Source organism: Vicugna pacos, chromosome 32, assembly GCF_048564905.1.
Source record: "Vicugna pacos chromosome 32, VicPac4, whole genome shotgun sequence".
Taxonomy (NCBI): Eukaryota; Metazoa; Chordata; class Mammalia; order Artiodactyla; family Camelidae; genus Vicugna; species Vicugna pacos.
Window position 1 is genome coordinate 9,057,209 of NC_133018.1, and position 26,842 is coordinate 9,084,050.

At 52.1% G+C, this 26,842-nt stretch overlaps 1 protein-coding gene across 4 annotated transcripts in view; it reads right to left on the reverse strand.

The window, feature by feature from the left end:
• Positions 1–26,842, reverse strand: part of KIAA1671 (KIAA1671 ortholog) — a 159,596-nt gene that overhangs the window by 87,709 nt on the left and 45,045 nt on the right. For 2 of the 4 annotated variants that reach the window (XM_072953657.1, XM_072953658.1), the window contains 4 exons: positions 23,677–25,296; positions 21,735–21,822; positions 15,489–18,251; positions 8,695–8,829 (listed from right to left, as the gene is read on the reverse strand). In XM_072953657.1, coding sequence (XP_072809758.1) covers positions 8,695–8,829; positions 15,489–18,251; positions 21,735–21,822; positions 23,677–25,241 — 4,551 coding nt within the window. In that variant the 5' untranslated portion in view covers positions 25,242–25,296. Of the gene's footprint in view, positions 1–4,493; positions 4,807–8,694; positions 8,830–15,488; positions 18,252–21,734; positions 21,823–21,991; positions 22,095–23,676; positions 25,297–26,842 lie in introns of those variants that run through there. The other 2 variants (XM_072953659.1, XM_072953661.1) reach the window with 2 other exon arrangements.

Consider the following 26,842-nt stretch of genomic DNA (forward strand, 5'->3'; position numbering starts at 1 on the left):
AGCCACACCAGACCCTTAGCACAGACTGAGGCCGCCAAGATCTGAGATTCTGGAGCCACGGTGACTACTGATGGGTGTGCACTGAGCACCTACTGTGTGCTGGGCACCGTGCAAGGGGCTGGGTGAAGACGGGCATCCTTCCTGCCCGAGGGAAGCTGTGTGCCGAAACCAAGTCCATCAGCTTCGGTGCCAGACTTCCCAAGTTCAGATCCCAGCTCCGCCCCTTCCCGGCTGTTCCGTACCAGCCGGGCACTCACCCTCCTGCAGCTCCAGCTTTTCCGTCTGTAAAATAATAATACCCACCTCTCGGGGCTGCTGTGAGGATTAACCTCGAGGCCACGTGTGAGAGTGAGGGAGGGAGAGAGGGATGGATGTCACTGTCTCGGGACCGCCTGTCCCTCACGCAGGCCGAGTGAGGGTCAAGGGCTGAGTAAAGAAGCAGCGAGGAGGCCGGGGCGGGGGGAGGAGGGGAGAACGCCAGTCTAGCCACACTGAGATGTCTGGACATTTTTCCATCAAAAAAAAAATCTGGTCATGGAGTCGAACGTGGGGGTGATGAAGATTACCAGCCAACCACCAGGGAAAACAAAGTGGTTCCCCCAACATTCCATTGGAGACGGAGCCACTGAACCACAGACCCTGGCAAGGGGGCATGTGAAAGGGGCAGGAGAGGGACTCGCCACCCACAGCACAGGGGTCCGTCCTTGGGTTCGGTCTCTGCGTCATGTAGCATCTTCCTGAAGAAGCTGTCAGAAGTGATAGTCCCTGGCAACTCCCTTGGCGGTGGGCGACACGCAGCAGGGGAAGGTGGCCAGCCGCCGGTCAGCTCCTGGGCTCTCCGGGAGGCTGCAGAAGCCCGGGGCAGGGTGTGTCTGCCATTATGTCGAAGCCCTCCCCCTCCCCCAAAAAGGACATCTGGACAGTGAGGGCCTCCTGCAAGTCCAGTCCTGTGCCAAGGACACTAATGTCCCTTATCTTAGCTAATCCTCAGCACAACCACGTGCAGATGGGGACACAGGCTTATAGAGGCGATGTGTGACTTGCCTTTGGTGGAGCTGGGGTGCTCAGCCAGGGCTCTCCCTTCTAGAGCCCAGGGCAACACCCTTCTTTCACCCTCCACTGCACAAAACATGATACAGACAGAACGCTTTCCTGTAGGCTGGCAAGTCACCTCAGCCTGCGGGCCTCGGTTTCCCCATCTGAGAAATGGGAAGACCAGACTCCCGTAATGAAGTGGTTAACATGACGCATGTCTCTATGCGAAGTGGTTGAGCAGCAAGGACCTGCTGCAGAGCACAGGGAACTACATTCAATTTCTTGTAATGAGCCATAATGGGAAAGAAACCGAAAAAAACATACCTGTGTCTACGTATGTATATGCATAACTGAATCGCTTTGCTGTACCCCTGAAAGCAACATTGTAAACTGACTACATGTCAATTAGAAAAAAATTTACAAATTCAAAACTAAGAGATTTAAATAAATAAATAAATAAATAAATAAAATAACAAAGCTGGAGACCTGTCCTCAGACCGGTACAGGCCCTGACACTTCCTGGCTGGGCGACCTTAACTAAGCAGCTTAACCTCTCTGAGCCTCAGGTTCCCAATGGCAAAAATGGGGATGATAATGAGACCCCCACATGGGGTTCTGGGGTCTCATGAGGCGACAGTGAGACCCCTGTGGAAGACACCCGGCCCAGGCCCTGATGCTGTGAGCGCTCAGCAGGAGCGGTGGCGGGGAGGGCGGCCTCTGGTTGTGTTTGTTACAATCATTATTATTGTTGCAATTGACAATCGCGAGCAACCAGCTTGGTGCTGAGGCCCCAACAAGGCCACCGGCTTTCGGACTGTCTGGCTGGGTTATCTCGGCAACAGAGGAGATTAAGTAACTCAAAAGAGCCACGGTAGGGTAGCCGCCAGCTACGGTTACTAATGATTTGAAGCAGAAACTTAATCTCCCTCCCCCATTTCCCAGCTGATGCTGGGGGAGGAATGGGGCTTGATGGTGGAGGGGGGTGTGGTTTCTGCCCCCAGAACAGAACTGCAGCTACGTGGGGACTCGGGCCGCCAACAGGAAGCCACTGACATCCCAAAGACAAATGACAAACTTCACAGAAAGCTGCTGCTGCAGCCCACGCTTGGCCCCACTTCTAAGAAACTGACTTGGGAAATAACCCAAAAGGTGAACAAAGGTTTAAGGCTGAGGACGGTTATCACCAAGTTGCGCATGTAGTTGACACCTGGGAGCAACCTGAGTGTCCAACCGCGGGAGAACGGCTGATAAATCAAGGCTGGTGACACGCGCAGGTAATTAAGCAGCCATTAAACATCACGTTTACAGAGGGTTTCTAGGTGATGCAGGCAAGCATTTGTGGTATCAGTGGGCACATCAAGAGAGACCCTGAACTTGTGTTCACTACGATGCGTGAGAAATTTAGAGGCAAAATACAACATAGGACCCTGGATTGGATCCTGGAACAGAAAAAGGACGTCAGTGGAAAAGCTGGTGAAATCTGAATCAAGCTGGGGTCCTTTCTCAGCCTCACTGGATTGACGTCTGGGGCTGGGTCATTCTTGGTGGCGGTGTCCGGGGCAGGGGGCTGTCCTGTGCGTTGTAGGATCTTTAGTAGCATCCCCGACCTCCAGATGCCGGCAGCATGCCCCCGCCCCAGTTATTATCAAAGAAAATCAACAGACGGTTGCTGAGTGTCTCCTGAAGGTCGGCCCTGGATGAGAACCACTGGGATCAAGTCTGGAGTTTAGCTAACAGTACTGCACTGTGGGTGCTAACATGGGGGGACACTGGATGCAGACTACACAGGGACCCCCCCCTGCAACTTTTCTATAACCCTAAAAGTATTCCAAGGTAAAAAAAAAGTTATGAAGAAGTGACCATGAGCAGAAACCTAAGAGCAGTTAGGGACCCGGGCTGAAGGAGTGACTGGCGAATGCATATTCTTTACCCCGTGAGTCCACGGCGGGGACGGGGAGGGCCACCCCCATCAGAACCCACTCAGTAGTCCATAGTCAACTGGTCACTCTCTCCTGGGAACGAGGAAGAGCTCACATGGTCGGTGTCCCTGGCAACCATCCCCCAGCCTTAGGGGCAGGCCAAAGGTCATCCCAGTATCAGAGATGCAGATGCAGTTGAAAGGGGTTTGCTGTGAATAACTAGACACCTTTTGTTACTCTTATCGCTTAGGAAATTCCAAGGGTTTCAGGAACTCTGTACCAGAACCAGGAACAAAGGCCAAATACATATTTTTCACTATACATCACATCACAGCCTCCTGACACGGGGCCCAGAGCCTGACACACAGGCCAGCACATCGAAGTCATCAGGACCCTGACCCTGTGGGTGGCTGAATCCCAAAATGCAAATCATCACAGGCTACTACTTTCCAAGTTTTCTACCAACTCCATGTATCATTTTTGTAATTAAAAAAATTTTTAAAATCAATTAATGTTGCCTTACACTTATAATAATATTCAAATGTCAAGGATCACAGGAAACAGACTGGGAGGGTCTCCGGTTTTTCAACTGCAGCAGGGGACTTGGGAGGGAGAGCAAAACTGAAGGACAATGTTTCTGAAAATTATATTTTTAGGAGCTCCGGAAAATTCCCTGGGTGAGAAGGCATCTGAAGTATTTGCAAGCATTCAGCAGGGGAAAAAATAATATTTGCCAAGTTTTTCTTATTTGGGCATTCTCAACCAGGTTCCAAATGTTCTGGAAAACTCTGGGACCCACCTGTGAGGATTCTTTGCTAAGCCCCTCTGTTTGAGGAGCCCTGGTGTATGTCACATAGACCACCATCACCTCCTGCTCGTCCCTTTGTTTTATAGATGAGGCAACAGAGGCCCAGAGAGGGGAAGCAACTTGCCCAGGGACACACAGCAGGTCAGTCTCAGAGTCAAAACAAAATTTGAAAAGCACTTTATACCCCACAAAGCACTTCTACGTGGGTTCCCTGCTTTTGGCATTCCACCAAAAAAGTTTTGTTTTGTTTTTTTTCCTCTGTTCCATAGAGGAGAGGGTTCCAACTTTTTACTTTTGCTCAGTAAGTTCACGGAAAGGAAAACAAAATCTATTCTTTTCATCTCAGAAAAGACAAGACGTTTTTCCATGTACACAAAGGCAAGGATATAATTTCAGAATAAAGAAGAGTCCTGAAAATCAAAGGAATGTCGTTTTCTGGAAAACTCACTAACGCGCTCCATGTTTTTCTGGCTTTTCCGAGGACTGGAGAGGGGGCCGCTGTGCCCGCTGGCCCAGGGCAGCCAGGACCCCCTGCTCTTCTAACCCGCTCTGCCTCCCAAACCAAACCCCCATCCCTCTCCCAACGCCCCCTGCTCCTTGAAACAACCACCGTTTCGCACAGGAAACAGAGACACCGCTGGCCAGATGAGCCAGAGAGCAAAGTTGGCAGGATGGGGCGGGGGGAGGGAAGAAAAGTCCCGGCCGGCCCGCCTGCCGGACGGCGCACTCACCCAGAGGCACCGCAGGAGCTTCAGCAAGCCGGGGCAGTAATAATACTCCATGTCTGGCGCCCGGGGTTATGCCGCCCGCATCGCGCTCGCTTCCAGTCTCCCGCCGGAGGGGGCGGCCCTTCCCGCCCCGCTTGTCACGCAGGAGTCAAGTTCAAGGCGGCATGAATCATTCAGGGGCCGGCTCGCGGCCAGCGGACCAGCCCGACGCCCCGCTAATGGCCAAGGCCGCCTTCGGGGCGGGGAAGCCGCTCAGGTCCCGTGAGCACCCCCCTGGAGCATCTCAGCGGGGGCCCACCCAGGGGCGGCCCCTCCCAAACCCAGCCGAGTGGTCCAGACCCTGGAGGGAGGCAGTTTCAGCTGTGTGGCAGAAAAAGAGAGGATGAAGCCCCTGAACTGAGTGTGTGTGTATGTGTGTGTGTGTGTCATGTGAGTTGTGAGAACGAGTTCCTCCCCCAAGCCACACACTGAGGGGGGGCGCTCCCTGACTCCTTCCATGTAAAGGAAATAAATCAACAGGTCCCCACAGCTCCTCCCAGCTTCAGTCAAGTTCCTTCTGCCTCAGCTAAGCTTCTGAGCAGCCCTGGAAGGAGGGCTTGGTTAGCCCCATTTTACAGAGGGGAACACGGAGGCCCAGAGAGGGCTAGAGACTTCGTCAGGGTCATACAGCGAGGTGGAACCTGAGCCAAGGCAGGAGGAACCCAGGCCTCCCACCCAGCCTTGGGTTCTGCCTGCTTCTATGGGCAGCCACCCAGCACAGGGGAGGAGGATGCTGAGGAAGGGGGAGACCGGCTCCCAGAGTCACCATCTGCCAGCACAGGGGGTAGGGGGCAGGGGGAGCATCCATTTTCAGAAATTAGAAATGCCAATTAGAGCATACCTGAGACTGACCCGAGGCAACCTTTCCTGGATGTTTCCTTCAAAAGAGTGTGATCTTAGCAAGCCATGCCACGTTCCTGAGCCTCAGTTACCCCTTCTGTAAAATGGCATGGATTACCCCTGTAGTTCAGGGTTTTGTGCACCGTTTGAGGTAGGATAATACCAAAACATCTTGTTTAGACCCCACAGTGCTTCCCTGGGGGAAACATCATCTCCACCGGCCAGATGAGGAAACTGGAGCCCGAGAGCAAAGGGAGTTTGCCGGGTGAACGGTGGGGCAGCCCAGAGCTCCAGCTCAACACCACCTCCGTCGGGTCAGCCCAGGTTCCACGAGAGCCATATCTGAGGGGAGGAGGGAAAAGCTGGGTGGGGAGGGGCGTCAGGCCCTTGGCAGAGGCGCCGGGCGGGGAGCCGGGCTCCTGCCCCCCAGGCCCCGCCGACCATATGCACCAGCCCCGCACCCAACCTGGGGCAGAGCAGCTGACAGGAAAGCCACAGGGACACCAGCAGGGAGAGCTGAGCTCAGCAGGGGAGGAAACCACGGGGCGAACTTCAAAGCTCTTCAAAAGCAGGCCTGTGGCTCCTCTGTCTCAGCGCCCGACATCCGGCAGGCGATGCGTCCCAGATGATGGCACAGCTGGGGCCCCTGCTCACTGACTGACTGACTGACGACACTGCTCACTGAGGGGCTAAGAGAACAGCGGGAAGGTGGCCCTTGCCGACTCTGACTCACGTACGGAGGAGCTGTCCATCACCACCAGGGGCGTGGAGGCTGCTGACGGCCACTGCTCAGCCTCCCACTAGCTTGACAGAGATGGCCCAAGAGAAATGGACTGGGAGGGGCCGAGGCTTGAAATAGGACTGAACGTTCCTCTTCTCAAGCGACCCTGTGTTCAAGCAGAGGATTCAGCATCTCTGAAAGCATATCTGCTTAGGTCAGGAATGTCATTTCTCTATTCACAGGGCTGTCATTATGGGCTACCCATCCCACAGACACACACATACCCCTACCAAACACACCTCTTTTAGAAATAAAATAAAAACTTTTTTTCTAACAAAAAAAATCATTTCTTCAGAAGAGAAACAGCATCAGAGAAAACAAACCAGGGCAGCCAGGGCTGTGAGGATGGCAGGTGAACGTCCCAATTCAGCCCCGCAGCTCTGACGGGCTTGCAAAACTGACCTGATGGGACCTGATGGGGAACACAACACGTGCACCCAAATCAGTGACAAGTGTTAAATGCAAATCTAACTGGCTGCAGAAATTTTGGCTTTTTTTTTTTTTTTTTTTTGGTTTAGAATGAAGGCCCTAATGCAAAACGGGTTAAAAACTAACAAGAAAGCAAAGTGTTCAAACTAGAGCACCCCCTATCCTGCCCTCTGGTGGTCACTTGTGAATATTGCACCCGGAAGCTGATAACCTTTTCATCAGGTAGGAGGAATGGAGGGTGGGGGGTAGACAGGGAAATTGCAGCAAGAAGCCCCACTTGGGTGATTTCTGATGGAGGACATTGAGGTCATTTCTGATGCCCCCAGAAGGTGGAGGCTTCCAAAAGGGTCTAACATCCTTGGACGGAGTCCCGCCAGTGCCACGTGCCCACTGTATGAACCTAGACCAAGGCACTCACTTCCCAAGCCTCAGTGTCCCTGAGTTGTGGCAAGGATTCAGCGAGATAATATGTGAGACAGGACTGCCCACACTGCATGTGTTCATTGAAGGTGGTGAGGTGTGGTTAAGTTAAAAAAAATTTTTTTCCCCAGCGTATAAAAATGGTGAAGTTTCACATTAAGATCGAATCAAGATCTTCAGTTTTGCTTGAAACATCAGATTGTCCAGCCACTCTGGGCAGGGATGGGCTGGAACGCAGCAGGGTCCCCTCCCTCATCCCTGTCTGTCATTAAAATCCCCCATGCCTGCCTGGCCTGGCTTCTGGGGGTAGCTCCTGATGTGGAATCTCAAGGGACACCCCCTGCAAATCCAGATTCAAAAGCCTGGAGGCAACCTTGGTGTGTCTGTCTGAGGCTGGCATTTAGGAATCACCAGGTCAGGGGGTTTCTGAGGCAGGAGGAGTGGGGCCTGGTCCTCAGAATGCTGCCCCACCCCGTTTTACAGAGGAGGAGACCGAAGTTCAGGGAGATGAAGTTTCCTGTCCTGGGCCGTAAAGCTGGAAGGAATGTACCTAGGATTTCAAGACTGCAGGATCCCACGTCTTGGAGATGTGAGAACAGGCACAGATACCACTGAGACGCACGGAGCCTCAAAATCAAAATGACCTGAGGAACGGAACTGGTGTTGCCTCATTAAAAAAGGCTTATCTCAGATGTCCCCACGTAGGGCCTGGGGCCCAGGAGGGACTTCACAAGCCAGTGCTGAACTCAGCAGATCTCTAAGGAACTCAAGTCCAAAAACCCGCACACATACACACACACAGAGACAAAGAAAAACTAGGAAAGAAAATCACAGTAAGTCAAAAGTGGGAAAGCCCTGGGATCCAGCCGGGGACATCGAGGTTCCGGGGGAGGGGCCTCCCCAGGATCCTGCTGCGTTATTTTACCCACCATTTTTCCACAAGTGAGGAGACAGGCTGAGAGGGAGGAAGTGCTGGTCAAATGGAGGCTCAAAAACAATAATGATAATGGTAACCTAACACTTATTCAAGTGTTTGCTGTGCACCCCGGATGGGGTTAAACCCATCTCCAGTTATCTTATCTGAGCCCCACATCAGCCCTGTGAAGGAGATACTATTATTAGCCCCATTTTGCAGATGAGGAAACAGAGGCCGGGCGCCAGGTTACACGCAGAGCCAGGATCTGAAGCCAGGTGATCCAGCTCCGTTACCAGCCAGACACTGCCTTCCTCCTGTCACTACCACAACCACCGGTTACTGTCTGAATTCCTCTGTGCTGGTTCCTACACGCAGTCTGACTCCATTCTCCCAACAGTGCAGAAGAAATTGGAACCACAGTCCCATTTTCCAGGTGAAGAAACCGAGATGCAGAGAAATTAACTAAACTGCTCAAAGAGGCTGAGAGGCAGGGACGGTGCTGGAATTCAAACCCAGGGCTTTCAGACCCCAGCACGTGTTCTCTGAATCGCTCCGTGCTACGCAGCAGGGGTGACCCCTCCGCAGAGGGCCAGAAACCCAAGAGGGGGGAAGGCTGCCCTGGCAGAGCCACCAAACACCCTCCATGTCACGAACAGCAGCACAATCAGGCAACACCAGATTCCCGTCCTCGTCCCCCTCCGGCCCTTGGGCCAAGCCTGGATTCTCCCCACGGCCACACTCCCGGTGGCATCCACTCTGGCCATGCCGGTGCCACTCACCATGAAGGGCCCGCTCCTCCTGTCCTTGCAGAAGCTGTGGCTTCTCCGGGGGCTGGCGGCCGCGGGGGTCACCTGCTGAAGCTGCAGCTCATGGTCCTGGAGGGCCTGCTCCCTCCCCAGGTCCCGCAGCGGCACCTGTGGCACAGAATACAAGAAGAGAACTTTATAGGAGCTTCCCCATTTACAGGCCGATTATGTTGCAGCGAGAGAGTCCATTCTACCTAAAAGAGCAAAGAGAAAAATTAAAGTGCCAGCTGCATCCCTACCTTCCCCATCCCACGGTGGTCCACCTCCATGATGGGGGGGGGGGCTGGGTTCAGCCCAGCCTCAGCCACTTAATAACTGTGTGACCTCGGGTGAGTGCCTTAACCTCTCTGATCCTTGACCATATGGGAAAAGACCCACAATAACAGGCCTTAGCTTCTAGGTTCCCGGATGAACCAAATGAGGAAGAGCACATGGAAAGTGTGTGACTCAGTGCTGCCACCAGGGGGCGGATGTGCATAAGACCTGGGCGCCTGGCTTGCTTCATCCAGGTCTCAGAAATGTTAGCCAGCCTTGTGACTGCCACTGGCAACTTTTGGCAACCGCATTTTAGACAGCTTTCCATGCATCCAAACACACATGCACATGATACACAGAGAAATGATACATGAATACGACGGTACTAGGTATGCTAGTGTGAAACCTTCCATTTCTATACACAGGGGAAACATTCACAAGCCAGTAAATATGGGACTCCAGAATGCGGACTGGATTTACCTCACACTGTCCCCGCACAGACAAGGAAAAGAAGGCCCAGAGAGGGAAAGCATCTGCTTAAGGACACACAGCATGAGTGAAGGGCAAGGCTGGATTCCTGATCCCTGGCCTCACAGCCTCTTTTCTGATGCCTTATGAGACCCTCTGGTTCTCTTCCGACCTCCCTGGCTGTTCCCTCTCAGCCTCCCTGTGTCACAGAGAGACATCGAAAGTTGGGTCCCAGGCCAGCCACAGACCCTTCCAATCGCTCCTCCCTGCCTTGCCCATCACCAGCTGGGCAGGCCAAGGCCCGTGGCTCACCCTCCATCCCTTCTTTCTGCCCCATCAACAAAGCTGAGACCCATTTAAAAATGCCCTCAGAATTCTACAACCATCATCACACTCACGTTTAAAATATCTTCATCACCCCCTAGAGAGCCCCGCAGCCATATTCCCCTGATACCTTCCAGTCCTGGGCAACCATACATCTACTTTTTGCCTCTATGGATTGGCCAGAACGTAGGACATTTCACATACATGGAATCACACGTGTGGTCCTTTGTGACTGGCCTCTTCCACGTAGCATCATGTTTTCAGGGTTCATCCATACTGGGCATGTATCAGTGCTTCATTCCTTTTCATGGCCGAATAATATTCTGTTATATGGATACACCCCCATTTTATTTATCCATTCATCAGTGATGGGCACTCGGGGTGTTCCCACTTTTTGGCTATTATGGAGATCGCTGCTGGGAACATTTATGTACAAGTTTTTGTGTGCACATAAGCTTTCATTTCTTTGGATACACACCTGGGATACAGTAACTCCAGGTGTCAGTTTTGGGGACTGCCAGACTATTTTCCAAAGCAACTGCATCATTTTACATTCCCACCTGCAGAGTATGAGCGTTCTAATTTTTCTGCAATCTAACCGACATTTGTTGCCACCTGTCTTTTTGGTTCTAGCCAACTAGTCCAGTGCCCACTGGGGTCCCTCCAGCATCCACTCCTCTCCATGCTGGGGCCTCTTCACTTGCTGCCTCTGCCTCCTCCCTGCAGATCTTGGTCTGCCTGGGTCTCTTCCATCACTCAAATGGCATCTGTCAAGTCCCTTCCCAGGAGACCAGCCCCTTAGGAAAAGGGGGTGACAGGGAGGTTACACTGTCTCCCCCAGACTTACGATCTCTAACCGATCCCACTCACTCAGCTTGCCCACCCAGACCAGTGCTGCCCACTAGAGCCCTCTGTGGCTGTGGCGATGTTCCCCATCCGGGCTGCCCACTGCCACGGCCGTGGGCCACTGGTGGCTTTTGTGCGCTTGGACGTGTCCAGTGTGACTGAGGAACTGAATTCTGAATTTCAACGACCACATGCGGCTAGTGACTGCCATACTGGACAGCACGGCCTGATGCAAAGGACCTGCAAACAGGGCCTGGCCCCAGGTTTGCCTGTTATTTTGTGACAAATCTCCAGCTAGTCCGTGAGGCAGGCAGGATTCCCATTCCACAGATGAGGACACTGAGGCTCAGAGAGGTCTGGCAAGGTGCCCGGAGTCACACAGCTGGTAATTCACAAAGCTAGGTCTGCCAAATCCCAGGTCTGCAGCATTTGCAGTCCAGGGCTGTTTCCAGGAAGAAGCCAAATTGTGAACGTATAAAGGGCTCATCTTCCTTATAAAGAACTTTTTCTCTAAAAGAAAAGTGGCGGAACTTTCACAGGTGACGGGAAGGAAATGCAAATGGCCGCACACACAGTGACGAGATGAGGGGCACTCACTTGGTGCGGGGGGCACATGAGCTCCGGAAGCCTGATAACCCAGCCGGCTGGCAAGGCCGAGGGGAGACGGGGCCCCATCACTGCTGGTGAGGATGTGACATGGCACAGCTCCACCACAGGGCGAGCCAGCACAGTCCTGCAGAATCCCAACTCCCGTCCCCCTTGGACGGGCAGCCACCATTCTGGACCCAGGGATATTACCCACATGTGTGCGAAATGACATAAGGACCTGGGTCGTCAATAGTAAGAGATGGGAAATAGCACCCAACTCCACCACACACAACCAAAAATAATGAGGACGTTCGCTCTCTGTGGGCTGAATCCACAAGCTCTTCAAGATGCATTATATGAAAAAAAAAAAAAGGCAGGTGGCAGATCTGTGGGTTCAGCAGTGACCCTCCATCCAAGAATCCCCAGGGGTGCTTTTTTATTTTGGGGGGTTAGTGAGGTGCTGGGAATTGAACCCAGGACCTCATGCATGCCCAGCATGCGGTCTACCACTGAGCTGTACCCCACTTCTCCCCAGGGGTGCTTATAAAACTAACAAAGGCAGGCCCCACCCCAGAGACTTCAGCCAAATTGGCCCAGAGGGGAGGGCCCTGCACTGCTGTCTTTGAGGATCCCCTGGGCAACCAAAGTTTCAACCACTTGCAGAGAATGTTCTCTTTTTTGGAAAAGGGAGGCAAAAACAAGACTGTGTATTCACATTTGCTTGTATCTTTGGAAAGGCACTCTGTAAGGATTTGGACAGAATAGAATATGACCCCTGCATGAGGAATAGGAGGGTGCAGAATGAGAGGTTTGGGGAATCCTCACTTTGTAAGTATTTTGGAAGCCATGTGAAAATATTCTCTCTTGAAACGAAAATAAATCATCTGATTAAATGAAATACTATCTTTGGGGCTGGGACAAAGTTTTGATCAATGTTAAGTGAGAAAGAAAGAGAGAGAGCAGGAGGAAGGGAGGAATCACTAACTGCCATCACACCCTGTGTGGGGTACATGAGCCGAACTGGCTGTCAATCAAGACATCTTCACCCAAGGCAGCAAAGGTGTATCTCAAGATGCTCGATGAAGCTCTAGAACTCAAATCAACCCAAATGTCCATCAATAAGACTCTGGATAAAAAAAGTTTGGGCTCAGTCCCCATAATAAAAGACTCTGCAACCATGAAAAACAATGGGATTAGGTACGCACTGTTTTTGACTGCTACATTTAAGAAAGCAAGTTGTGAGATTTTCAGGAGAACGCAGCAACGTTTCCATAAACCAGTATGTATTTATCTCTCTGTGTCAAGCCCTCGGCGGGTTCTCGGCGTTGGGACTATGCACATTTGGGGCAGGACCATTCTCTGTGGTGGGGCTGTCCTGTGCATTGCAGAATACGGGCTAGCATCCTTGGTCTCCACTCACCACATGCCAGAAGTAAACTCTTCCCCGGTTGTGAAAACAAACACTGTCTCAAACTTTGCCAAACGTGCCCAAGACGTAAAGCTGCCCATGGTTGAGAACCATGAACGGGGCCTGGATGTGCTGCAGACTCATTTTGGGGGAGCATTTCCTTCTAAACCACGTGTTTCTATCACATTTTAAATTGTGCTCAAGCATTCATTAGTTTTGCAATAAGAAAAATACAACAGTTATAAATAAATACATAGGGAGGGAGGGTATAGCTCAGTGGTAGAACGCATGCTTAGCATGCACAAGGTCCTGGGTTCAAACCCCAGCACCTCCATTAAAAAAAAAAAGAATAAACAGTAATATTGCCTATAAAATTTAAATAACCAATAAAGGCTTTAAAATTTTCTAAATAAATACATATATGATGGTAAGCCACTCTGTAATACAGGAGAATCCCCAAAGATATAAAAAGCTGTAACTGGATGCATCTGGGGACGGGAAAGGGAAGGGGGTCCAAGGGGACACTTTTCTATATACATTATACACTCTTGTGAGGTTTGAATTTTCAGCAACCAACATTTTGTATTTCTGCATTGCTCTTTATTTTTCAAAGGTCAAGAACCAGAGATCCTGGAGCAGGACAGAAGAGGAACGGGGAGCTGGTCCAAGGATTCCCAGTCCCTTGGTGAGAAAACAGACCCCCTGGCAACCAGCACTCGTGGGGCCCCGGCACCCCGGGCAGGCGTCCAAGGCACCCGAGGCCGGGGGCCCCCTCCACGAGGCCCCGACTCTCCCGCTGCCAGCACGCCCCGGAGTGAGGCGCTGGCACCCAGATGAAGTGTCACATTTCCATGGCCTCTCCCCTGGCCCACGTTCTCACAACAACAGCCTGGAGTTGGGGGGGCCCCCTGCGTGTTTGGCCCGTGCCCGGCATTTATGTCCTCTCAGCCTGATAGCAGTGCTTTGAGGAAGGAATCCTCGTTAACCCGGAGGTGGGAAACTGAGGCTCGGGGAGTGCCAAGTGCCTGCTTTCCATGCAGCTGAGCTGCTGAGATTCCAACGCAAGCCTGAACGCGATCATTGGAAGAGACGTGGGTTCAAGGCCCGACTCCACCACTTACCCACTCTTAACCATAGATGAGTTCTCTTATTGTTTAATTTCCACAGCATCCCTTTCTAGGTTGGATGGCGGGGTGACGGGGAGGGACACTAAGTCAGATTCCACACTGCCCCCAGGGCATGCCATGTTTTTGCCCACCTCTGAGACTCTGCACAGGCTGTGCTCCCACCAAGAATGCCCCCAGCTACCCTCATCAGCTCATCCAAATTCACATCCATCCCTTAAGGTGGGCTCAAGCCAGCCCCTCCTCTGGGACGCCTTCCTGGGCTTCTCTCCAGTGCCACACTCTGCACCATATCATTTCCTGGCTGGCTATCGATCACCATGTCCCATCTCTGCGCAGGGATCTGAAGCGCCCTGAGGACAAGGCTCGATGCCTCAGATTTCTTCCCCGTCTTCACAATCCCTCATTCCACCAAACGCTCAGGTACCAGGCCAGAACTGGGTGCAAACACTAGTTTTGTCACTTGGTGCTGTGTGACCTGGGATAAGTTACTGAACCTCTCTGAGCCTCAGCTTTGTCCATCTGCACTAGATGATGGTACCTGCAGCAGATGTTGTGGGCACTCTGCCCAACACTCACGGACACACTGATGCTATGGGAGGATTTTTCTCTCCAGCGCTGAGTGTGGCACCAGCCAGGTTAGAGGAGTCTGAATATTAACAGCCCCAGAGACAGCCTCAAGCAAGGACAGAAGGGGACTGGGAAATAAATACTCCAGGTTCCCTGCCCCTTGGGCAGGGCCACGCAGAGGTGACCTGCGCTGATTCCCAGCGGTCTCCAGTGCCCACAGTGGCACCTTTATCACCTGCCTTCCCTCACCTGCCTGAATTCTCTGCTCCGCCCCCACCCAGCTCCCCTGGGAGTCATCTTCTAAAACAACTTGCAAGGGGCTGCTTTTGTGGAAACCCGAACCACGACACTCTCTCTTTTGTGGGACCATCCTGAGGGTCACATAAGATCGCTCATTTGCTCGTTCAACAAACACTTCTTGAATGGTTCACAAAACGTCAGGCAGGATGCTGAATTCTGGGGATACAATAATGAGCTTGCTGCCACCTACAGGAAGACAGCAGGTGCTCAATAAATGATACCGGGTGAGGGGAGGAGGTTATAGCTTGGAGGTAGAGTGCGTGCCTAATAGGCACAAGGTACTGGGTTCCATCCCCAGTACCTCCATTTAAAAAACACGAACTACCCCCCACCAAAAAAAGTATACAGCGCATGTCAATTATATCTCAATTTTTAAAAAAACTGGAAGAAAAAAAAGAATGATTTGAAAAAAAATTTTTTTAATAAATAAATGATACCTGTCATCATTGTTCTAGGCCAGAAGTTTCAAATCGGTAGCCCACAGGCTGTAGAGAACGGGGACAAAAGCATTGTTTGAACTAAATAGCGTTTTTTTTTTTTTTGTCTTTTTTTTTTAGTAAGTTGTCCTCCTCATTACATGATGGGGGTGCAGATTACACACAAAAATCTGTTTTGTTTTGTTTTGTTTTCTGATTCTCTCGTTAAGTCAGATCAGCCTTTCTCACTGGTCAAGAACCAGCGGGGACTGAGCAGTGGTTGTTCCCTGTCACATTAAGGCATGAGCTCTCCATTTGCCACAATCCCCACCTTTCCCTAGCGTCTCACACCCAGCCGGACTCCACTCACTTCCATACCCACCTGGCCCAGGTAGGTTCTGATTCTGAGGCCCCTGGCCTGCACGTTTAACCAACGTTTGACAAAACTGAAACGGCCTTCGTACTCACCTTTTGACTGTCTCGGTTCCCCGACTCCTGCCGGAAGGGCTGCATCTTGGTCTCTTTGGCCTCCGGACTCTCCCTGGGGAGGCTGGGCCTCCCTTTGAGCTGCTCTCGCCTCCTCTCTCTGGCTTCCTGCATGACGGACAGGCCCTCTTGGATTCTGGCCGGGGGGCCTTTCTCGGAACAGGCCCTCTTGACATCCAGCGGTGACCTTCCCCAGTCCCGTGGGTGGTTGCCCCACTGGGCCACACCGCCCTCCTCTCCCCTCCCGAGGGACGTGCTCGGGGACCCTGTCTTCTGGCCAGCGGGGGAGGACTTGGGCGGCACACAGGCCCCACTGCCTGGATCCCCCCAGCTGGCGGTGGGCTTGGACTCGGCCGGGTGATTCTGGCCCTTTGCGCCATGATGTTTACTAGCAAAGGCCTTCTGTTCATCTTCAGCTACTCTCAGGCCTTTTTTCCTGGGAACTGCGGGGCCAGAAGAGGCCCCCGGAGACCTCTCAGGGGGAGCCGGGTGCGGCAGGGCCCACAGGGGAGGGCTGAACTTGGTGTCTGTGGGTGTCCCTGGGGTCTCCGCCGGCTGCTTCCCCGAGCCAGGGGTGGAACTGGAGCTTATTTCGGCAAAACTGGCTTGTTTCTGGGGCCCCTCCGCTTCGGGGCCCCCCTTCAGGCTCCTCCGTCTCCAATCCACAGCACCTTGCTGGCCAGGCCTCTCGGGGTTCGAGCCCATGGCCTCTGCAGGTGGACCCCCCACCCGCTCCTGAGCCTCCCCGGGGCCTCTGGCCGGCTGCCTCTGATACTCGGCCATCAGGGCGTCAATGTCGAGGACGCTGGACCTGTAGCCATCTTTGATTTTACCCGGAAACGTCTCGCTGACCACCTCCGTCTTCCTTCTGATGAGGACATCACTGGCTCTGGGGCGACTTTTAAAAGCTGGGGGCGTCTTGGGGGCACTGCTGGGGGGTGTCCTGTTCCCACTCTCCTTCCAATCGCTGTGGAAACCAGTGCCATCGCCCAGTCCCCGATGAACCCATAAAGCACTGGTATCGGTGATCCTTTCACTGGAAGGATCCAGAATCCTGTCCCCAAGAGGTACTGGGAGGTCTGCCGGCCTCTTTGGACTCTTTGGGAAGCTTGCGTTGTCGTGCTCTCTGCCCTGGGCCCGGTTTTTACTGCCCACGGCCTCCGGTGGCTCTCCGTGGTTAAGAGAAACCAAAGTAGATGTTAAAGGATGAGGCGATGGAGGTGTGGCTATTTTTCTGGAATGTTCCGCCGTGTTTTCAGGCCCAGGCTTAACAATGCTCTTTGCTTTTTGGGTGTCAGGAATCTGATAAGTCACTGCAAAAAACGTCGCCTTGGGCTCCCCAGAGGACCCTTGCTTTGCCGCTGGAAAAGCCCAGTCCTGTGAAACACCGGGCTTCACCTGCTGGCCCTCCGCCCTAGTGTGGGAGGGTGGGGGGGTTCTTAAGGCACCTGCGGTGGGGCTCAAGTAATCTGTCCGTCTCTGCTCTGCCTTTGAAGAGTGCTCTGGGGTCAGGAAGCTGAATTCGTCAAACTTCACGTCGTGGGGTAAAGTCCGCCGCCTCCACCTCTCCAATCTCTGGTCCCCGGGACTCACCTTCCGCGTCCTGGCTTCCGGCCTCGGTTCACCCTGGCCGGCGGCCACAGTGAGGGGCCCCTTCTGCACCAGTGCGTCCGGGTGTGGCCAGGCTCTGGAGTCAGAGGGCTCGCCCTTAGCCCTGGAGGGAGGCCCCAGAGGGCACCCGCAGGGGGCACCCCTCTCTCCCGGCTTGATGCAGGCCCCTTCGGTCCCCTGGTGCTGGGCCTCCCGGATGGCAGCCTGGACGGTCCTCACAGAGGTGGCCTCAGGGCTCGGTTCCAAGCCTCTCTCTTCACTGACCACCACGGTGGCTTTCTGCCAGCTCAAAGTCGCCCCACCTGTCCACCTGGGTGACAGGCAATTGCCTCCAAATGTGTCCTTTGGCTCTCGGGGGGATTCAGGCTTTGGCCCACTGACCTCACGCGTCCCTCGAGCTTCCCAAATCAAACTCGCCCTTTGGACGGAGCCCACCTGGCCTTCCAGCCTGCACTCGGGGTCAGTGGGGGTGACCTCGCGGGACAGTGAGAGCCGAGACCTGCTGCTCCGGAGTGTCACCGCCTTCTCCTCCGGTGCCCTGGGGACGGCCTCACTGTGCGCGCGGTCCCCCACCGCATGCACGATGTCGTACTTGGGCTCGACCCTCTGCGACGCGGGAGGGCTTTCCGAGCGCTGGAGGAAGGGGCTATTACTGCCCTTTTCGCCCAAAGGGCATTTTTCTGGGAGGGAGGATGTGCGATGCTGTTTGGGCTCACCGTTGGAGAAGGTGGTTCGCCCCGATGTCTCCAGGTCGGGATTTTCAAACCACTCCCTCTTCAGGTATGTCGTCTGGGGCAAAGAGCTTCTCCCTTGGAGCCTGGATCTGGGCTCCAAGAGATCGGCCACGTCCCTGGGGGTCGTGGCCAAGGGGCAGCATCCTGACTGGTCAGCCACGGTGTGTTTCTCCACACGATGCTCATACACCGTGGCCCACACGGTCTGGAAGCTTCGATCGTCTTCTGGAGTGCTGTCGGAAGGGCTCAGAGTCCCCACCACGCTTTCACCCCGACAGCCGTCGGGCACTTGGTTAGAACTGTCTTTCCGCTCCGTCTGCCTGGGCTTCTCCCAGGGCGTCTCAGGCTTCCAGGGGCTTCTTGGGACAGATGCTGCGTCCACATCATGCCCTTCCTTTTGCTGGGAAAGCAAAAAAGAAAGAAAGAGAAAGAAAGAAACAACCCAGTTTAAGTTAAAGGATTCGAAATGGAAAGGAAGCAGGGAGGAGATTGAAAGGTGGCTTTTCAAATCACAGCAGTGAGATATTATAAAATTTTAGAGACTGAACACAGCCAGTGTGAGTGAGGATGTGGGGAAACGGACACTCTCAGACACGGCTGCAGAGAAGATAAGTGGGCATGACTCTTGGGCAATTCAGTGTGTCTGTCATGATTTTAAGATACTCATTGCCTTTTATCTGGCCAGTTTTCACCCAGGATTCCTTCTTTGCCCATGTGCACAAGTCTATGTGAACAAGAACGTTCATATAACACTGTTGGTGGAACAAAAGAATACAGGAACAACCTAAATGCCGATCTGAAGGGTACTGGCTAAATAAATTCTGATGTATCCAAACAACTGAATACCACACAGGCACTTGGACCCATGGCAGGGGCGGGTCCTCATGTTGTGACATCTAAGCACAGATAAACTGTTTTGTGTTGAGGTGGGAGAAAAGCAGACTGTATATTTATAATAAAATACCATTTAAAAAAATGTACATGTGTGTGCATGTGTATCTACAAATACACATGTAGATAAACAGTGGAAAATACATAAATCAAACTGTGAGCGAGGGAGTGAGGGTGGGAAGAAGGAATGAGGATGAAAACATCATCTTTTAAACTTACACACTTCAGTCCTGTTTGATTTTTTATAATATGCATGCATTTTCACTTAGTCCTTTTCTAATCTTTCTTTTTTTCTGTTAGAGATAAGTCTACTTCAGCAAGTTAAATAAAGACTTAACCAAATGACCCATCAATTCCATTGCTGAGTATACACCCAAAAGAATTGAAAACAGGTGTTCAGACAAAAACTTGTATACCAATGTCCACAGCAGCGTTATTCGCAGTAGCCAAAGGCAGAAACTCAAGTGTCCATTGATGGATGAATGGATAAACAAAATATGGTATATCTGTGCAGTGGAATATTATTCAGCCATAAAAAAGACTATAACACTGATATATGAATGCTCTAATATGGATGAAACTTGAAAACATTATGCAAAGTGAAAGAAGGTAGAGACAAAAAGCCACATATTATATGATTCCACTTATATGGAATGTCCAGAACAGGCAAGCCTATAGAGACATAAAGTAGATGCGTGGTGGCCAGGGGTGGGGGGCGGGAAGTGACTGGGGAAGGGGTTACCATTTTGGGGTGATGAAAAATTCCGGAACTAAAGAGTGGGGGTGATGGTTGCACAACATTGAGAATCTCCTTAATGCCACGGAATTGTTTGTTTTAATATCGTTACAAAGCAGGCAGGGCCACAGTTCACTAATCTCTACTTTAGATGATGGAATGCCATTAAAGACTTTTAAAAACATATTGATTTAAATTTTTTGTTTACATTTTATTACATAAATTTTGAGTGATATATGAATCCATTCTCATTGTATAAGGACCTAAACAACACAGACAAAGCTCAAGTCCTTTTCTGCCCTCATTCAAATATCAAATACCAGTTCCCTTCCCAGATAACAACTGTTATCAATGGGGAATGGATCTGGGAAGAACTTTCCAGAACTATCTTCTTGCAAACGTGTGTGTGTATTTTTGTAAGTGTGTGTGTGTGCATGTGTATACACACATAGCTTGTTTTTTAAATCAAAATATATATATTTATTGTTCTTAAAAATAGTTTAAAAGGTATATTTTATGTTATGTGTATTTAACCACAATGGAAAAAAAAATCACCAAAAGAAAAGGTTATTTATAGAGATGAACTCTCATGATAATTAAAGCAAGGGTTTCTTTATTAATTCTTCGTTTTTGGGAAAATTTTTAAACATATATGAAATTACAGATTAGAATAATAAATTTGCTAGAAAGAAAAAAATAAATATCATTAAAAGTAAAAAAAAAAAAAAAAGGGGGGGGAGGGTGTAGCTCCGTGGTAGAGTGCGTGCTTAGCATGCACGAGGTCCTGGGTTCAATCCCCAGTACGTCCATTAAAAAATAATAAATAAATAAACAAACCTAATTCCCTTCCCTCCCCCCCGAAAAAAAGAGTGAAAAAATAAATAAAAGAATAAAATAATAGGATCGGCTCAACCCATCCCCTGGATTCAATGACAATCATTTTGCCCCGCTTGCTTCAGGAAGCTTTTTGTGTTCCTGCAGTTGTTGCCACCATGGTATCTTAAGGTGACTATGAGTTTTACTTTAACGGGCCCCTCTCCTGTGCATCTTTAAAGACATGCTTCAGAATGTCCAAGGATAAATACAGGACAAACTGCCCAGCCCAGGAGTGGTGGGCCCTGCTGTTCAGAGCCGGCTCACCTTGGTTGGGGATTTATGATGGAAGGGGTTCAGACGGGCTTGCAACCAAGCCCTCGTGTCTAAAACTCTGCCTAAGTTTCTTAAAAAGTGAAACCGTATGATCCAGCCCTTCCACTCCTAAGTGTTTAGCCACGAGAAAAGAGAACAGATGGTCACAGAAGCTTTATTTGCAATGGCCCCCAAACTGGAAACATCCCAAATGCCCATCAAAGGGTGAATGGATAAGCAAATGATCGGTAACTCTACAATGGGATACCACCCTGCAGGAAAAAGGGGTGGACTGTTGATCATGTGTGACCACACTCATGAAGCTCAAATTATTCCGAGTGAAAGAAGTCAGACCAAAAAAAACAGCAGTGGCTCCATTTACATAAAAATCTAGAAAATGCAAATGAATCTGTAGTAACTGAAAGCAGGTCAGTTGCTTGAGGGGAGAAGGGGGCAGGCAGGCGGATCGCCAAGAACAATTTGCCTGTGCTGGAAATGTTCGTTACCTTTATTGAGATGACAGTTTCAACAGGTGTACACACCTTGTCAAAGCTCACCTGCTTAGACACTTTAAATATGTCCAGTCAATTATACCTCAGTAAAGCCGTTTCAGAAGAATTAAAACTGCAGAAACCATCAACCACAAACCAATTATATGTAGACGTTAGGAGCTTTTTTCTCTCTATTAAACAGACTAAATGAAAATACCTTTTAAGAAATTGAATTGCTGGGGATTTTCGTCCTTTTTCTGCTGCTAGGTGGACAAATCAGGGCGGAGAAAGAAGCAGGGACCATTATGGGAGAGACTGAGGGGGTTTCTATGAACATTTTTTTAACTCTTAGTAATTTCTTAATAAAGCAAACAGTCTTACATAGGAAAGCCATATCCCTCCTCCTATGAGCACAGAAAAAAAACAAATTCCTAACCATTATATTTGCAAACCGTATTTAACCCCAAGGAACAGGAATCACAGCCCATTATGCTGGAAGGGACTTCACAAGTCCCAACATTAGAGGAAAAAAATGTTCATGGTTTATGAGACGATTCTGATTCTTTCCTAGGTCCTGTAGATCATGAAAGCATAACTTCCCACTGGAAAATAAAAGATGTGCCCGGCAGCGCCTCACCTTGTCTCTTGGTTCCTTCGGAAGCTCACCGCTCAGCTCTGAGCTCTTCTCATATTTGACTTCGTTGCTCGAAGCTGCACTTGAAAACCTGGCACAGAGATCCGAGTTACTTGCACGGGGCCGGAAGCTGTGACTCCCTCCAGCCCACACCCCGTAACTAGCTCAGGGACATCAAAGAAACACTGTCCAGTTTCCTTTGAGAAGGGGCATGTCTTTACCAGTTGCCAAATCTCTCGGACCCGGTGGAGACAGCCTACCTTAAACACAGCATCATCCGGGGAGCAGGACCCCAGGCTTGGGTGAAGAGACCTGGGTGCTAGTCCCCCAACTCTGCTGCCTCCCCACTGAGGGAGCTTGGGTCAGGCTTGTGACCTCACCTGAGCTTCTGTCTCTTCATCTATAAAACGGGGATAATTAACACCTCCCCATAGTCTGTTGTAGGGCGGATGAGAGGCTACCCAAAGCCCTAATAGCTACATGAGGGTGTTTGGAGAAGAGTGAAGATGACCCGGGATGGATGATGAATGGTTGCAACCCCAGGCGCAACAGCCCGACTGCAGATCGACCACGGGACCATGGACTCAGGGGCAGTGGGGAGTCAGGGAATGTGTGGGGGCACGGGTGTGTCTCTGCCTCTCTGGATGACCTTGGCCCATTGTCCCTCTATGGGCCTGATTCCCCACTGCAAAGGGGATGAAGGAGAAAGGGGAGTTCTGGAGCTAGAATTTTTCCATCTCTAAAGAGTTCTCCAGGGTAGATGCCCAAAGATTAGCTCGGGGAGGTGAGAGAAATCAAACCCCTTAAAGCTGACCCACACGTAGCAGTCCAAGGTCTGCCTTCTGGGAGGCGTGAGCATGAGCTGTTTCTAAACTCCAAGCCTCTGTTTTCCCATCTGTCTTATGGGAATAACCCAGGGCACTAGGGGTGGAGTAGGGTGTGGGGGAGGCCCCTTTCTTTGTTTTCTGAATTCAGGGGTTCTCAAGCCTGACTGCACATGAAAATCGCCTGGGAAGCTTTTAAAAAACTACCAAGATCTGAGCCCCTCCCCAGATCAAGTGAATCAGAACCTCTTGGGGTAGGTCATTTTTCCGGGTCATTCTAAACGCCGGGAACCACTGGTCTAACCCTGGCCGAGCTGGTTGCCCTGGTTCCCAGGGCCGGGAGGGCAGTCTGCCCAGAGGTCCCGCCCCCTGGAAGCTCCCTCCCAGCCAAAGTATGTCAGCGGCATGTACACTATTAACGAGTTGGTGGGCACACCTGGTGCCATCTCCCTGTCGTAGCTGGGAAGCCACTTGTGGAAAAACAAAGACAGGGATGTCAGAGGCCAGGCCAAGCTTAGAAAATCATCATTAACCAACAGGATTAATCGTATCATATTGAAGGCTTCCCTTGGGTCAAGCGATTTCCAGCACTACCTCTTTTGAGTCTTTGCCTTAATCCTTTAAGGCAGGTCTGAGCATCAGCTCCGTCTTGGAGATGAAGAAACTGAGGCTTCAGAGGGGAAGTGACATGCCCAGGTTATCGCCACCCATCTGATCTTATTTTTTGGGTCATTCATGGAGGTTTCAGCCACATATTCAGTGTCCTCAGACTTTAGGAAAGGAAAGTTTAGCAATAGAGACAGGCTGAGCTGGAATTACACCGGGCTCCCTACTTCCTGATGACCCTTCACCTTTCCTGTCCACATCTGTGAAATGGGCACGCTACCTTCCCCTGTAAAGTGCAAAGTGGGGAAGGGACGAATGGAGCTCCCGGCCTGGCTGTGGGCACATACCTCAGCTTCCCCATCTGACAAATGGGAGTGAATGTCACTTCCTCTTGGGACTGTGGGTAAATCACCAGGTAAGCCTGACACCCTGCAGTTTCCTTTCCCAAGGGGTCTCTAGTAGGGGGGCTGAGGCTCTCCAGGGGTAGGGGAAGCCCGTGGAATATTCCCACTTACAGTTTGGTCAAATCCGCTGACAGTGGTCGCGCCTGGACCGCCCTCCTCCTGATCTCCAGCTTCGCTTCTGAGCTCTCAACAGCCCAGCCTTTGATCCGTTCCTGGACACTCACACCTGCCTTCTCTGGCTGTGGTGCGGCCAGTGGGGACTCAGGGGTGGCTGGTGGGGGTTCGGACCCTGCTGCCAAGGCTGAGGCACTCTCCTCCCCAAACAGGCTGACGCGTTTCTTCACGCCACCCCTGGGGGGCCTCTCTCCCCCTGCCCAGGTGTCCCCATCAGCCCCTCTGCTCTTGATCTCAGCAATGTCTTGGCCTTTTCCAGGCTTGGGTGGAGGGGACTCGGGGACCCTGGGGGCCTCCTCCGGCTCCCCGTCCAGCTTTGCTTTCTCTTCCCCGAGATTCCAGTCATCTGTGGGGCTGACCTTGGCTGATCCCCCAGCAGTTCGGAGGCTGCCTGTGTTCACCTGCTTAAGGAGCATCTTCTCCTTCCGTTCCTGGATCTTCCTGGCCACCTGCAGGAAGTCGGAATCTTGGTCGTGAAGAGGAGACTCTGCTTTGACCAAACACTCGAAGTCCACTTTGGGCTCCGGGTCGGGCCTCTCCGGCCCCCATCGCTGGGCAGGGGTCCCTGTCGTGGCCTCGTCCGCCACCCTCCTTTGCAAGGCCTCTCTACTCTCAAACCGAGCCGTGAGGTCCACAGACAGAGGCCTGGGCCTCCTCCTCATCCATGTCTTCTCAGGCGGGGTGGGGGGCACCTTCCCCATCGCGGCTGCCCCGCCCGGGCCTGGCCTCTGAGGCTGAATAGACTCGATGAAAATGGCTGACACTGGCCTTCTCTTCAGGCGTGGCCTGGGCTCCACAGAGGGGCTGCCCGCATCCTCCACACTGCTGGCCTTTGACAGAGGCTCCTTTGGGCCTGTCTCCTCTTGGGTGGCCGCTGGCCTCCTGTCCTGAGACAGGGAGGCTGGTCGGGGAAGGGACCCTGCAGGCTTTCGGGCCGGCAGGGCAGGCTTGGTGGCCACCTCAGGCCGGGAGCCCGAAGGGGGCCCCTGGGACACACCTGCGTCGGCCTCCTGAGCCCCCTGGCTGACCCCTTTCCCCAGGGTGGGGCCGGCTTTGGTGGTTTCAAAGAGAATCATGGTGCTGGGGCTGGGGCTGGGCCGCGCAACCGCGGCCTTGTCAAACAGAGAGGAGCCTCGCAGGCTGCCCCCGCTGACCCCCTCCTGCCCCACCAAGCCAGGCATCTCGTCCAGATCCGGCCCCTCTGTGTCCTGGGAGAGCCCCCTGGTCAGAGAGGGTCTGGTCGGGCTGGGCCACGGGGGTATCACCACGTCCACTGCCTTCTCCCTGGAGAAGGGTTTGGGGGCAAGTCTCGGCAGGGGGAGTAAGCGGACGGGGCTCCTGAGGGGGCTTTTTCCTTCCAACAGCAGCGCCGAGGGGGCCCCGGCGGGGTCGCCAGCCTGGCGGAAGTAGGTCCGAGTCAGGGTCTCCTCCTTGGAGAGCTCACCCAGGCCGGGCACTCCTGTCAGAGGACTGAGGGAGCCAACCTCCACGCGAGTTGCCATGGTTACGGTTGTGGCTCCATGGGGAATAAGAACATCGGAGATGGAGAAGCAACCACTAAAAAAAAAAAAAAAAAAAAAAAAAAGTAAATCTAAGATTTAAGATTCAGTGCCTGGGTTGAAAGCAGAGATTTGGGGAAATGGGATCAAGAGACCAGAGCCCTGGGTCTGGTCAGTAGCTCCCCACTGACTTCACCGGGCAAGCCTGGGCCAGTCTCTCTGCCCCTCAGCTCTGGGCAAGGGCAGTGGACTAAATGGCCCGATTTTGAAGTTCACTCCAGCTCAAAGGATAAGGAAAAGGTGCCAACATTCTCCAGGGTTCTCCTGGCTCCCCTAATCCCAAGGCCAGCCTTTAGTGTGAAAAGTGATGATGTCTGCTGTACAGGTATGGAAACCAGCTCAGAGAGGCCAAGTAACTGGCTCAAAGTCACTCAGAGAGGAAGAGGCAAAGTTGGGATTCGAACCCAGGTCGGACTCCAAACTCACACGATGCAGTCCGGCATGAGCCCCAGTGAGAGTCCTGCCACCTGCAGTATCTTCCCATTTCAGAGCCTGCCAGAGTCAGGCGTCCTAGCCTTGTCACCATCCACTGGTGAGTGCCAAGCACAGAGAGGTTATGTGACCAGCCCCAGCTCACACAGCCACTGGAAGCCAGTGTTCCCAAGGTCACAAAGTTGATCACCGTCCCTTATCTCTCCCCTCCCCAGTCCTTCCAGAAGCCATAAAAAAAAAAAAAAAGCCCTCCCTCCTCATTTTTCACTCCACCTGCTGTTATTATGTGTTTGCTTTTGGGTTCTTTTCAGTTGAATGCCGAAAACATGCTGGCTGCCTTCGCAGTCTTAGTACGAAGAGTAACAGCTAACGGGGAGAGCTGACCATGGGCGAGGACTCTGGCAAGCCAAGCGCGTTCCACGTTTTACAAATCACATCTTCCTCACAACCTTGTGGGGGTGGGGCATGTGATTATCAGCCCCAGTTTTGCAGCAGCTCAGGCAGAAGCCCCTGGTTCATCCAGCCGTGAGCTCTGCTCTCTCAAAGCAGGAGAGCTCTCCTTTCTCATTCATCCTCCCACAACCCCAAGAGGCAGGGATTCTCATGATCTCCGCTATGGAGATGAAGGGAAAGGGCCCAGAGAGGTCGCCCGACTTGCCAGCCATCACACAGCCTGAAACTCCATCTCAAGTCCTGGACCCATTCAACTCTGCCTTTTAAAAAATCGTGTCTTATTCCTTTCCGGTCTTCCAAAGTGCCAGACAAGTTGCTGTTCGTGATTCCTTCCCTGACCTTGGCTCCAAGCTCACATCAGTGTTCTCTTTCCCCACAGAACTGCCCCCAGCCTGCACCTGTCTAGATGCACTAAAAGTGGAAGGTATTTTAGTTCCACGCAAGCCTCCCGCTTCCCTTCCGGGGGCCCCACCCTGCTGCCCCCGGCTCTGACTCACTCAGCAGCCTGCAGGAAAGAAAGGCAGACAGATTTTTGATATTTTCTCTTCCTTATACGCTCGATGGTGCTAAACAGATTCCTTCTCCTCAAAGCGGAGAACACTGTCTAGACAGGGTGACAGGCAGAAGAGAGGGAAAGAAATGGAGACTCGGAAAATCAG